The following is a 13,297-nucleotide window of genomic DNA, read 5'->3' as shown; positions in this document are numbered from 1 at the left end:
GTACCTCCCACATCTCTTCCTTTGAGCAGTTTATTAATCTTGGGATTATGTGGCTTGTGGCGGCCTGGCGTCTTAGGATCTATTTTAGGCTCTTGCATATACAGTGTTTTCTTTGTGTGTGATGTGGAAATGGTAGTCATGTCTGTGGGGTGCAGTCAAGGGGGCTTCATCATCACCATCGTCACCGTCATCACGTCTATGGCATCCTCGTCTATCGTGCAGGAGAATATGGAAATTTCCCTACAGATTGTCTAGGTTTTAATCCTCCTAGCTGCCACTCAGTTCTCTCAGTACCAGGGAATGCTCGTTACTACTGTGCTATGGACACCACAATCACACCAGTCAGGTGTGAGGTGCCGCTCAGGTAACCAGAGCTCTTGCGCAGGTGACTCCACCTGTCTTTCCTCCAATTTCCTCTGCTAACACTTGGAACTGGCCTTTGGGGAATCCGATCCAGCTTGGTAGATTGGCTTACCTGACCGTAAGTAAACGACTCCCGAAGGTATTAATTTGTTGGTATGGTTATCCCAGAAGTGTTTCTGTGAAGTCCAGAGATTCAGCCTGAAACTCTAGGAGCGTGGGAAAGATGAATTTCCTCTGGCCTGCCTTGTGCTGGAGGTGTGCCTGAGGTGAAGCCACAGGCTGCTTCAGCTCATGGGCCTCTTCGGTGGGGCTGAAGCTGTCTGCAGTGAGCATCTGGAAGGCCCTTTTGCAGATGTTTGCGGCACATGCCCAGGCCCCATTGTCAATTCGTAGCCCAGGAGAAATCAGTTTGGGTGGTATAAATGGAGCGATCATCAAACTCATTACTGTAGTTTGGTACTGATTGACCTTGTGAGACGGATCTTCTATAAAAATGGCTTGTTGGTCTGGAGAGATGGCTTGGTGGATGAAGTGTTTGATATGCAAGCATAAGGACCAGAATTTAGATCCCAGACCCCATATAAAGGCCAGGTAGCACGGAAGCCTGGCTTGTGTGTAATCTTAGCACTTAGAGACGGAGACAGGAGAATTCTTGGCAAGTTTCCTAGTAAGACCTGTCAGATTGGTAACTTTTGGGTTCACCAAGAGACCGTGATTTAGCAAATAAAGCGGAGAAATTCATGAGGAGCCTGGGGTCACCCTCGCTGGTCTCCACATGTGTGTGCTTAGGTATCAGACACACACACACACACATACACACACACACACATACACATACACACACACACATACACACACATACACACATATACACACACATAAACACATACACACACACACATAAACACATACATACACACACACACATACACACACATACACACATATACACACACATAAACACATACATACACACACACATAAACACATACATACACACACACACATAAACACATACACACACATACACACACACATATACACACACATAAACACATACACACACACATAAACACATACATACACACACACATAAACACATACATACACACACATAAACACATACATACACACACACACATAAACACATACACATACACACACATATACACACACATATACACACACATAAACACATACACACACACATAAACACATACATATACACACACATAAACACATACATACACACACATAAACACATACATACACACACACATAAACACATACACACACACATACACACATACACATACACACACATATACACACACATATACACACACATAAACACATACACACACATACACACACACAAACACATACATACACACACACACATGCACACACACATACACACACACATAAACACATACACACACACATACACATACACACACACATACACATACACACACACATACACATACACACACACACATACACACATGCACACACACATACACACACACATAAACACATACACACACACATACACACACACATAAACACATACACACACACACACACGATGAGATGACTTGTCACTTATTCACTGTCACAGCTTTAATACAGTTGCACTGGCGTTGAAACACTGCACTTGCTCACTTGGGGAGTGAGTCTCTGCCACCTCCACCGAGAGACCAGTGTCCTTTCTTTACTAGTTGGCTGGGATGCAGAAGAAGACTTGTCCAGCTTCAGGTGTCCTGGGGTTGGTTCTTTGGCTTCAGTGTGAGAGAGGGCCATGTTGAACGAAGATGGCTCTGCTAGTCAAGGTGCGAATGAGCAGAAGGCAGCTAGAACCCTCCCTCCCTAGTGCCTTGTAGGTATGGGTCTCTCTCTCTCTCTCTCTCTCTCTCTCTCTCTCTCTCTCTCTCTCTCTCTCTCTCTCTCTCAGATCTTGGCTCAGGGGCTTTATGGGATTTAGCTTAGCCAAGAACTGAAAGTCCACACTTTGAACATCCAGGATGATGGCCTCAACACTGATGTTCTGCGTTTTCATTATGAAATACACAAGGCACAGAAAGTTTCTCCCTTCAGATCTCTGGTCCTGACTGTGGGTGGATTTTCCGACTTTGTGTCCAGTTTGCAGAACCAGGGCCAGTTCCCTGTTGGGACTGATTTCTGAGGAACTAGCTTTGAGAGGTGGATTTGCTCTGAATACCAAGCCAAGCTGACTGTTGATTGCGGAATTTGTTGCTCCTGGTAGCAGACTTCCTCACAGCAGGATCTGCTCTGCATAGAACTGCTGGTCCTCACTGACTTTAGAGTTCCGTAAGGAAGGATGGTGGGAGGGAGCTTGTTCTTTGCTCCAGCTAAGGTGTTAGCTTCAGCGTCCCCTTGTAGGCCATCAGAGCTCTGTCTAAAGTGTTAACTCTGCAGACACTTCCGCTTCCAGATGTATTTAATGGTGTCGGTGCGGATTGAAAATATGGTAGTAGGCCTGCTCAGGGGACCGGAAAAGGCGATTGGCTGAGGTAGTGGTCCTGCTCAGGGGACCAGAAAAGGCGATTGGCTGAGGTAGTAGGCCTGCTCAGGGGACCAGAAAAGACGATTGGCTGAGGTAGTGGACCTGCTCAGGGGACCAGAAAAGGCGATTGGCTGAAGTTATATTCATTATTCTCAGATCAGAGTTAATTTTGTTTTTATTTCTACACTAATTGTAGTTCAGTGTGGACTATACTGCCTTATATTTAGACAGCATGGAACTGCCAATCTTCAGGTACTTTGGCCTTCCCAAAGCTAGGCGTGGCATGTGGTTTGACCTGATGTTTTGTCTGTTGGCCTGCAATTAGACCTTCTTTCTGAGGTTGTGTAGGGAGGACCTTGAGGGTACTGTCAGAGGGAATCCATGTGGTGTTTATCGTAAGTGGTACCTCGGCCAGACTTGCTGTTCTCACGGTATTCACATTTGGCAGAACAAGCTCGAACTTTGTGCTAGTTTAATATTTTTCTTCTAAATCATTTATTATTTTATTTCTAATATGAGCTTTCATTTGATGTGGGTGTTTTATGGGGCAAACTGTCAGTCTTCCAACCTACTAAGAAAGAGCTAATTTCTGTGGTTGGACACCCAAATCAGCAAGGTGCGGAGTCATTTTTTCAAATGGAGATTACTGCTTCAGCATCCGGAGTGGCATGACTGGCAGCTGCATTGTGTCGTCAGGTAACTCAGTGGCCCTGCGAGGTGTCTTGTGACCCGGGAGAGGGTACTGCATGTAGTTCAGTGGTCCCTCGTGCTGGGTATTGGATCCTTGTGGGGGGATCTTTAAGCCTACCCTGATGCTGTCTCCTACCTGTAGAGGTTCTCGTTTAATTGTTAAAGGGGGCTTTTTTTTTTAAATCACCCAGATAATACTCGTAAGCCTTGCGTGCACGTTCATCTTAACTTTCCAGCGCACAATGGCGGTAGCCTGTGCTTACAGGTGTATCCTCCTCAGCGGTCGATGGCACCACGGGATTGCGGGCACACACGTCACTCGCTGGAGGCCTGGCACTCAACATAGGAGCCTATTCATAGTTACGTTCTTCGCTGAGGTGGTGCTGCCCTGTGCATTGTGGGATGCCAGACACGAGTCCTTTATCTCTGGGATCAGCCTGCACAGTGCCTGTTTTCTGATCTGCAAACATTGGCCTCACAATCATCCCTCTTTTGTTGCTGCTTATGGTGGAGCCAGAGGTGTGGCCGGTGCAGTGTGGTTTTGATAACCTGGCTGTTTGCAAGCTGCCGAGGCTGAGCTGGAAGTCTGTGTGTACAGGGCAGGATGTGGCGGCACGACCTGTTGGGCAGAGTTCTTACCTTCTTTTTTGAGCAGACAGAGGGCAGGCGATGCTGGGTGTTAGAAGAGAGTCCACGGGTTTCGTCTTGAGTCACGTGTGTGTTTAATAAAATAGCCCTTGGGACCACCTTTGGCCTCCTATTAGTACAAGGAAAGGTCTCAAATCTGTATATATTGGATTTGTGTCCCAGGGAATGTTTGGGGCATGCTGTCAGAGAGGATGTCAGAGAGTAGCGAGTTGAGGGTCAGGTGGGGACAGTTGTGGCTTCTTTGAAAGGGAAAGTACGACATGAACTCTGTATTACTTTATCTGTGTACATGCTGAAGTCACAGAATGATGTTACAGATGTCTCCATAGTAAAATTGCTTCAACTGATCTGAAATGAATTTCTATCCTCTTTTTTTTTATGACAAGGTTTCTTTGTGTAACAGTCCTGGCTGTTCTGGAACTAGCTCTTGTAGACCAGGCTGGCCTTGAATTCACAGAGATCAGCCTGCCTCTGCCTCCTGAGTGCTGGGATTAAAGCCTGGCACCATCACCGCCTTGCCTCTTCCTTGCCGCACACCACGCCTCCGTGATTGTGCTCTGGGCGCTAGAACCCAGTTCACGAGCTTCGGGCAAAGGGCTGGAGGTTGAGAAATACAGACGCAGAGACAGACCGACACGGAGACCTTTAAACACTGATACCAAAAGCCCCAAGAATGCTCCTTTATTGTGTTCAGGGGCAGATTATATAGAGATAGCCACGCCCCAGCCAAACCCACCAGAAACCACTCTCTTGCCATCAGGAACTCCCGAAGGTCTCGTGCTCAGAGCAGCTGTAGGCACTCAGATCAGGGGAAAACAAGTTGTTTACAAGAAATTCAGGATCTGGGGTCTCACTGCTCCCAATACTTCCTGTTTTTTTTTAGTTTAGGGTTTATAGTGGGTATTTTTTTTCCTTTGATGTCTTGAAAAGTAATTGGTTTGTTTTCAGAATATTTAAACTACAGAAGTTAGAAGTCATGGTATAATACATGGAACATGAAATGGGTTATTCCAAACACAGTTCATCCATACCAGTTACACTCACCTTACTCTGTAGCCACCACTGCTATGGCTTCTGGAATCCGTTTCCTCTCACACAACCAAATCTCTGTAGCCTTAATTACCGACTGTTATTTCCATCCCCACCTGGTCCTTAGCAACTACTGTCCTATCATTTCCATCCCCTCCTGGTCCTTAGCAATCATCATTTGTTGACAGAAGTTTCTGTCACGCTGGTCCTGCAGCCATTCATCCAAAAGAAATACAGGGGTCTACTACATTAATTATGAACTGGTTGGCCTATTAACTCTGGCTTCCTATTAACTAATTCTTACATCTTAAATTGGCCAATTATTCCTGTCTGTGTTAGCCATGTGGCTTGGTACCTTTATCAGTAAGATGTTCTCATCTTTCTTCCTCTGCATCTGGATGCCAACTTCAGACTGAGCCTTTCCTCTTTCCAGAATTCTGTTCTCATTGCCCCGCCTCTACTTCCTGCCTGACTGCCCCAGCTATACTTCTTGCCTGGCTACTGGCCAATCAACGTTTTATTAAAATACAAGTGACAGATCTTTGCAAAGTACAAGACCATTATTTCCATTCCCTCCTAGTCCCCAGCAACCACCACCCTATCATTTCCATCCCCTCTTGGTTCTTAGCAACCATCATCCTATCATTTCCATCCCCTCCTGGTCCCTGCAACCATCATCCTATCATTTCCATCCCCTCCTGGTCCCCAGCAACCACCATCCTATCATTTCCATCCCCTCCTGGTCCCTGCAACCATCATCCTATCATTTCCATCCCTTCCTGGTCCCTGCAACCATCATCCTATCATTTCCATCCCCTCCTGGTCCCCAGCAACCATCATCCTATCATTTCCATCCCTTCCTGGTCCCCAGCAACCGTCATCCTATCATTTCCATCCCCTCCTGGTCCCTGCAACCATCATCCTATCATTTCCATCCCCTCCTGGTCCCCAGCAACCATCATCCTATCATTTCCATCCCCTCCTGGTCCCTGCAACCATCATCCTATCATTTCCATCCCCTCCTGGTCCCCAGCAACCATCATCCTATCATTTCCATCCCTTCCTGGTCCCTGCAACCATCATCCTATCATTTCCATCCCCTCCTGGTCCCCAGCAACCATCATCCCAATTTCTAGCTCTATAAACTGCACCACTGTGAACACCTCATTGAAGTGGACTCCTGCAGTGTTTCACCTTTTACAGTTGGTCTCCATCCCTTTAAATGACAAGATTGAGACTCTAGTTCTGAGTTCCAGTGAAGGAAATGACAGAGTAGCCAGGTCATCATTGTGATAACGTCGCTTTCCCTGTCTGCTTCCAGCTCTGAGAATGCATCAGCTTGGCTGTTTTTATGGCCCGTCTCCTCTGCAGTCCCTCAGGGACCTATTAGTAATAAGCAGAGTAGAGTCATTGTCTCTGTCCCCATCTCTTGGTGCAGATGGTGGCTTACAACTGCTCCTTGATTTGCTTACCTTTCCAGCCAAATGAATAGGGAAATGTTGGATTTGGAAGTAGAAACTTGATAATGGCCATGTGCCCCACAGTGGGCAACCTGTGCTGGCCCCTTTCTCCTCGTGCCTTGTTCTTTTTTCATGGAGAAAGTCAAGAATTGATGCTTCTGAGACATTTGGTACATGGTACATTGTACATCCCTTAAACTACATGACCTTAAGTATTTTTTCCCCCTCCTCATGGCAGAAGGCATGCTATGTAAGGATTTAATACTCACAGGTCTCTTTAAAACTTGAAAAGTGGCATTGGGGAAAAGGAATGAGGGAAAAGGAATGAGCGAGGGACTCATTTTGCAATATTAAAACATCTGCAGTGTTGTTATGGTTGGTGACCAGCCACCTGCTCAAGGCTGATACTTTGGTAAACATACAACCTTAGGATGAAAAGTAAAATTGCATTTGTAAAATACTTTTTAAAAATTTAAATTGTATGCTCGGACATGTGCACACATTCAAGTGTGCGTGCATACACATACACACACACATACACACACACACATACACTCTACAATGCATGTTTGAAGGTTAGGACAATTTTTGGGATTCTATATTCTTCCTTCCATCTTTGGGTTCCAGAGATTGAACTCAGGAGGTCAAGCTTGGAATCATCCACTTTTCCCATAATCGACCTCTCAGGCCCAGTATTTTCCTTTTGATTAATTTTCAGTAACATTATATGCCATGATGCATCGAGAGATGTCATAATGCTCTTCCCTTTGCTCTTTTGACCTGAATGAAGGCACATAATGAAAAAAAAAAACAAATAACTCCATAGTCAAAAGTTACTGTATAGCTGTTGTAAAGGACTTGGCGCTTGCATGTAATTTTTTGCTATTGAATATGCCATTTTCTGGAATATAAATTGTAAGGTTTTTTTTTTAGTTTTATATTTTAGAGACAAATCAGGAAAATATAAAAGGAATTTGAGAAGTTTGTCTTTTTGTCCCTCCCCTGAGAGGCAGGCTATGGTTTGGGTCTCACTGACATTATTGCTTTGGGCTTTGCACACTGTTTTCTATCAGCTTAGCTTCACTCCCTGGTGTGGTTCCTCTTTCTCTCTCCCCACTCAGAGGGGCTTCTCTTCAGACAAAGGAGTTGCTGGCAGAAGGAGCTGTGTGCGATGTCTTTCAGTTATCTTGTAGGGAAGTGACCCTGCTTTGAGAAGACCGCCAATGAATTGCACGCCGTAGGCTTTTCCGTGGCATTATTCGTAGAGCTGGTTATGTGGTGTGGGTCTCCTAGAGCTCTAGGCTGGCGACTCTTACTCATCATAGCACCTGTTCTCAGTTCATAATAAAGTTTTCTACAATGTCCCCAAGTACCAAGGACCCCTGAGGACCCCTGAAATGCGGTGTTTGCGTCTGTTGTCTTTACCAACCATCCAGTGGTTGTTGACCTTGGTTGGCCATGCTCTGACCCCAGCTACAGAAACACTAGGCCTTCCAAGGCTTTAGAGAGATCAACCTCAGCAACTCTGGACTTTGAGCGAGCCTAATTTCTTTCCTGCAAGGGGGTGAGGTGAGGGTGTGTGGGGCTTCTGATGAATTTGACTGTCTTGCGTTTTTGTGTGTAGCTTGACTCTTAGCATGATCTCAGAACACAGATCTCAGGGTCCTCCTCAAATGGAGATAAATGGGTTCACATGGTGTGTACAGGGCCAGACAGACCTGTCTAGTCAACTCTGGGCCTGTTGGATAACATTTGAGATACAGAAGGGGAGTGGAGGGGAAGCTGTTGGTCCATTGGGTGGATGACTATCACACCCTTCAAGGATAGGTTTGGTAGCCTGGACAGGTTTTCTTTTTATCTAAAAATAAACAAAATAGAAGGAAACCCCCAAGGCAGCTGGATTATTAGGTTGTGGAAAGCATCAAGCTGTTGGTTTTGTTTGCACTTTCTCATTTCCTTGAATCAGTTTCCCTCTACAGAGTGAGAGGGAGCAAGGCTGACCATGGACAGCCACTGTGTTCATACTGCGGGAGGATACTGGCTAGTTCTTGGGTCCTCTCTTTGAAAAGCAGCACAACCGTTGTTAGAAGGTGCAACCATGAAGAGGTATAATGCATTGTTCAGCATCTCTAGCCAATGGTGTTGGAAGGATGCAGGTGGCGTTCTGCTTCAGCTAGATGAGCATGCTCACCATAGTTTGTACCCACCTGTTGCAGTAGTGCCTCACTTACCTGGATGCCACATTATCTGACGACCTGGGGTAGGGTCATGAACTCTAAGGTGTTTACACTGAGCTATTCCACTCTGCCTTGACCTGCTGTCTCAAAGGAATAGTAAGTGATGGGAGAATAGTGTGATGTCAGTCTGTAGGGCAGCTGTCAACCTGATAACAAGGAACAAGAGAGAATCCATACACATGGGCGTCAGGCATTTTGGGAGTAACCTCACACGGAGGGCTGTTGACACTGGCAGCGAATCTGCAGTGTGACCAGTAGTTCGCACCCCTGATCCAGCAGGAGTACTAGTGCGGAGTTTTGAGGAGGTTTCTGTTGAGATGATGGTTGGATTCTCTATCAGTTATGTGCCTTGTCCTGCAGCAAGTGCCCAACTAGAGCAGTGTAGGAAGGGAGCAGCTCACGCAGTCCATCGTGATGGGAAGACACACTGTGGTGCATGGAAGGGGGTTCTCTTCTGCTCACAGAGTCCATCGTGATGGGAAGACACACTGTGGTGCATGGAAGGGGGTTCTCTTCTGCTCACAGAGTCCATCGTGATGGGAAGACACGCTGAGATCCGTGGAAGGGAGGTTCTCTTCTGCTCATGGGGTCCATCATGATGGGACATGAGGCTTATGGTCACGTACACTGGCACTCAGGGGACAGAGAGACGGGTCCCGGCTCAGTCAGTTCTCTCATTTTTCTGCAGTCAGGACCACAGACCATGGGATGGTGCCACTCACGTGGAGGGTATGCCACAGACCATGGGATGGTGCCACTCACGTGGAGGGTGTGTCACAGACCATGGGATGGTGCCACTCACGTGGAGGGTGTCCCACATCTGTTGCCCTAAAGTAGACAATCTAGTACAGACAACAAGCTGGTTGTCTGTTTCCATAAATAATTCTGTCAGTCAAGACTCATCCTCACAGATTGCTAAGGTGGAAGCATGTTCCTCCTTCCAGTCATGTCCATGGAGGTGAGGACCGGGGTTTCTGTCCTGCCCAAACTGATACATGGTGGTAGTTACATGTTTTATGGTTTTATGTTTTATGTTTTTATGTTTTTGGTTTTATGTTTATGTTTATGTTTATGGTTTTATGTTTTATGGTTTTCGGGTTTTATGTTTCCTATTTACTGATGAAAATAATCCGGATAAGAAAAATAGTTTATCAAATGAATGGGAGATACTGTTGCTTTTTAATTTTTTTTAAAAAATTATTTTTATTTATATGTATAGCTGTGTGCCTACTTGTCTCTATGGTACCTCATACATGCAAGTGCCCTCAGAGGCCTAAAGAGGGCATTGCATCCCCTAGAGCTAGCATTGATGGTGGTTATGAGTTAGCCCAGGAACAGAACCTTAGTCCTCTGCAAGACTGTGTGAAAATGTATTACTGTGATGTGATGGCGGTGTAATAAAAAGCTCAGTGGCCAATAGCTAGGCAGGAGGTATAGGCGGGACTTCTGGGCAGAGAGCGAACTCTGGGAAGAAGAAAGGTGGAATCTCCAGCCAGCCTCGGAGGAAGCAGGACGAGTACAGAGGTGAGGTGACGAGCCTTGTGGAAGAGCATAGATAAAAAACAGGAGTTAATTTAACTTGTAGGAATGAGTTAGCTTTCATAATTAACAAGTCTCCGTGTTACTTCAAGCAGCAAGTGCCATCAATCACGCGTGTGTGTGAGGTCAGAGGACAGCTGGAGTAGGTTCTTCCCTTCTGTCACATGGGTGCTCGCGATGGAGGTCAGGTCCTCATCTTGGAGTGAGAGCGTCTGCCCACTGAGCTGTCTCCTGGGCCCACGTCCTGCTTCTCATAAGGATGGCCATCAAACATCTAAGCATGGTCTTTCCGCTTTGATCCTTGATGGTCACTGAGGTTCCTGGGTATGCAGAGCAAATTGGGAATTCTAGTCTTTCTTTTCCTTCCCTCCCTCCACCCTCCTTTCCTTCCCAGTGCTGAGATCTAACCCAAGCGCTGAACACGAGAGGAAGGTGTTATATCATTGAGCCAAGGCTCAGCACCTCCCTGTTCCTATTCCTGCAGACAGAAGTTCTTTTTTTTTTTTTAACCTGTTCTTCAGGACTCCAACTTAGACCACATGGCAATCTCCCTCAGAGAGCTTGTTCTTATCTTTCATGCTTGCCTCCTCTCCCAGGTCCTTGTTTGATCTTCCCATGGTAAACTACAGAAGTAAGTCTTGTCATACCAGATTCGTGGGAGGCTAAAGCAGCTGTTGCACGTTCAAGGCCAGATGGGGCAACTCAGTGAGATCTTATCTCAAAAGAGCAAATAAAATGGAGGTTTAGGAACGCAAGTCAACTATAGAGAGCTTGCCTAACATGTGAGGCTCTAGGTTGGAGCTCCTTAGGTAGCCTTCCCCCCCAACATCAGTTACTCTGGAAACGGGCCAGTCGAAATGATCTGCTGTTAATGTTAGTTAGTATTTTTTTTTTTTAAAAAACAATTCAGATGTTGTACATTTTCAAGTCTAGAGTTCTGCTTGTTTCTTTTTGATGGTGTCCATTTCTCTCCTACAATTATCTATCTATTTATTGTTCTATCTTTCTTTGCTAATTCCACAAGTTGGATATGTGTCTCTTTGTATTGATAACCTATGATTATGGGTCACTGTGTTGTTGTTGTTGTTGTTTCTTTGCCTGTGTAACAATCGCTCTACCATGTTGAGGCGGGAGTGACGTGGTGTAAAGAGTCTGGATTTCCTGGTGTTGGTTTCTGTTTCTGAGGTTGGTCCTACCAGCATGGTTTTGTCTGTCTCTGTGTATCTCAGCTGTAGGGCAGCTATTTCCATTCTGAACTCAGTCCAAGGACCTGGCTGACTCTCTAGACAGATCTTTATCACCAATACACGGCCTTCCTGGCATCGTTATTGAATGACTGAGGCGGTCAGGAAGAAGCCTATGCTCCGCCTGGGCAGGACCCTGGCGTTTCCGAGCCATGCTGACCTCAGACTCCAATCAGGCACTCAGCCCTGCCCCTGGACAGGCAAGGCTTTTGCACAGTGCCTTTGCCAACTCCCCGCAGAAAACTCTGGGCCTTTGCTCTGTGGCTGTGACCCACAAATTCCAGGCGTTTCTCCCTCTCAGTGGGCATCTTCTTGCCTTGGGTGGGGTAAACGTGCTCCTCTTGGGCCGAAATCCAGGTGAGTCCTGAGCCACTCCTGAGTTTCCTTCCCTCAGGGCTCACAGTCCTGCAGGGCCTGCGGTCAGAGCCTGGGGACAGCTGCTTCCTGTGCTGTCCAGCCTGGTGGCTGTACAGTGGAGGGCAAGGCCAACAGACCGGCACCAAGTAATTACTCTTTCATGACGGAGGCCAGAAGTCTGTCAGTCGTGTTTGTGAACCGCCTTCCTCACTGATCCAACTGTAGTATGACAAAGTTTTAAGAACAAAACACTAGTTTTAGGATTGATCGCATAGTTACGGTTAACTTCTGGTAACTTCTGATAGAGCCCACATGTTCAAACGTCCACAGCTTGGGCCTTCATTCCCTGAGCTACAGATATGGTGGGCGCAAAGGAGCCCTGCACACTCGTGGGTCTTGTTTTTCACACAGATTGCCGCGTGTCTCAGACTGTTGCTCTCTGCTCATGGGGTCTGTGAATGGTTGGTCAATCAAGCTGCATGCAGTTGTGAGCAATTTAGGGTTAGAGTATAGTATGTGTTTTCTCATTTCATTGTTTATTCATTCATTGATTCAGGCTGTGTGTGTGTGTGTGTGTGTGTGTGTGTGTGTGTGTGTGTGTGTGTGTACATGAAGCTCTGACTTTCTAGCTCAGTTTGGTTTCTTACTCAGCCTTCCAGCTCTTTCTTCCTGATCACTGGGATTGCAGGCATTGGGGCCCAGGCCTGGTTGTCTTCTTACTTGAACTATTAGAATCGGATATCGGCACTGTCTGTGCTTTAAACGCCTTTAATCCCAGCACGTGGGATGCAGAGGCAGGTGGATCTCTGAGTTCAAGGTCAGCCTGGCTTACATAGTGAGTGCCAGGACAGCCAGTGGTACGTAGAAAATCCCTGTCTTGAAATAACAAAATAAAATAAAATGAAATTAGGTATTAAAATCCCATTCTCTTAAAATATTCTGTATATTTTCAGCATTTGGGATTGGTACATGTGAAAGTAAGTGCAGGTGCTGAAAATATTTCCAAGTAGCATCACATGAGACCCCGTGAACATACATTTTTCTGTTTTCTGTGCTGGATAGAGTATCTTTATGGGATGCAACTCTTCACTTTGCTCATTTATTCCAGGCACTTCGTTTAAGTAATGCAGCCATGGGGAAGACAACCACGGGCCAAATAGTCAACCTGCTGTCCAACGATGTCAACAAATTTGACCAAGT

The 13,297-nt window shown here is 46.1% G+C and overlaps 1 protein-coding gene across 2 annotated transcripts in view; it reads left to right on the top strand.

Moving 5' to 3' along the window:
- Positions 1-13,297, top strand: part of Abcc4 (ATP binding cassette subfamily C member 4 (PEL blood group)) — a 204,686-nt gene that overhangs the window by 48,023 nt on the left and 143,366 nt on the right. For both annotated transcript variants that reach the window (XM_075949138.1, XM_075949139.1), the window contains exon 5: positions 13,206-13,295. In XM_075949138.1, coding sequence (XP_075805253.1) covers positions 13,206-13,295 — 90 coding nt within the window. The remainder of the gene's footprint in view (positions 1-13,205; positions 13,296-13,297) is intronic.

This window comes from Microtus pennsylvanicus, chromosome 15 (genome assembly GCF_037038515.1).
Source record: "Microtus pennsylvanicus isolate mMicPen1 chromosome 15, mMicPen1.hap1, whole genome shotgun sequence".
NCBI classification, from domain to species: domain Eukaryota; kingdom Metazoa; phylum Chordata; class Mammalia; order Rodentia; family Cricetidae; genus Microtus; species Microtus pennsylvanicus.
The sequence above is the reverse complement of the archived record's forward strand: the minus strand, read 5'-3'. Positions and strand labels throughout refer to the sequence as shown.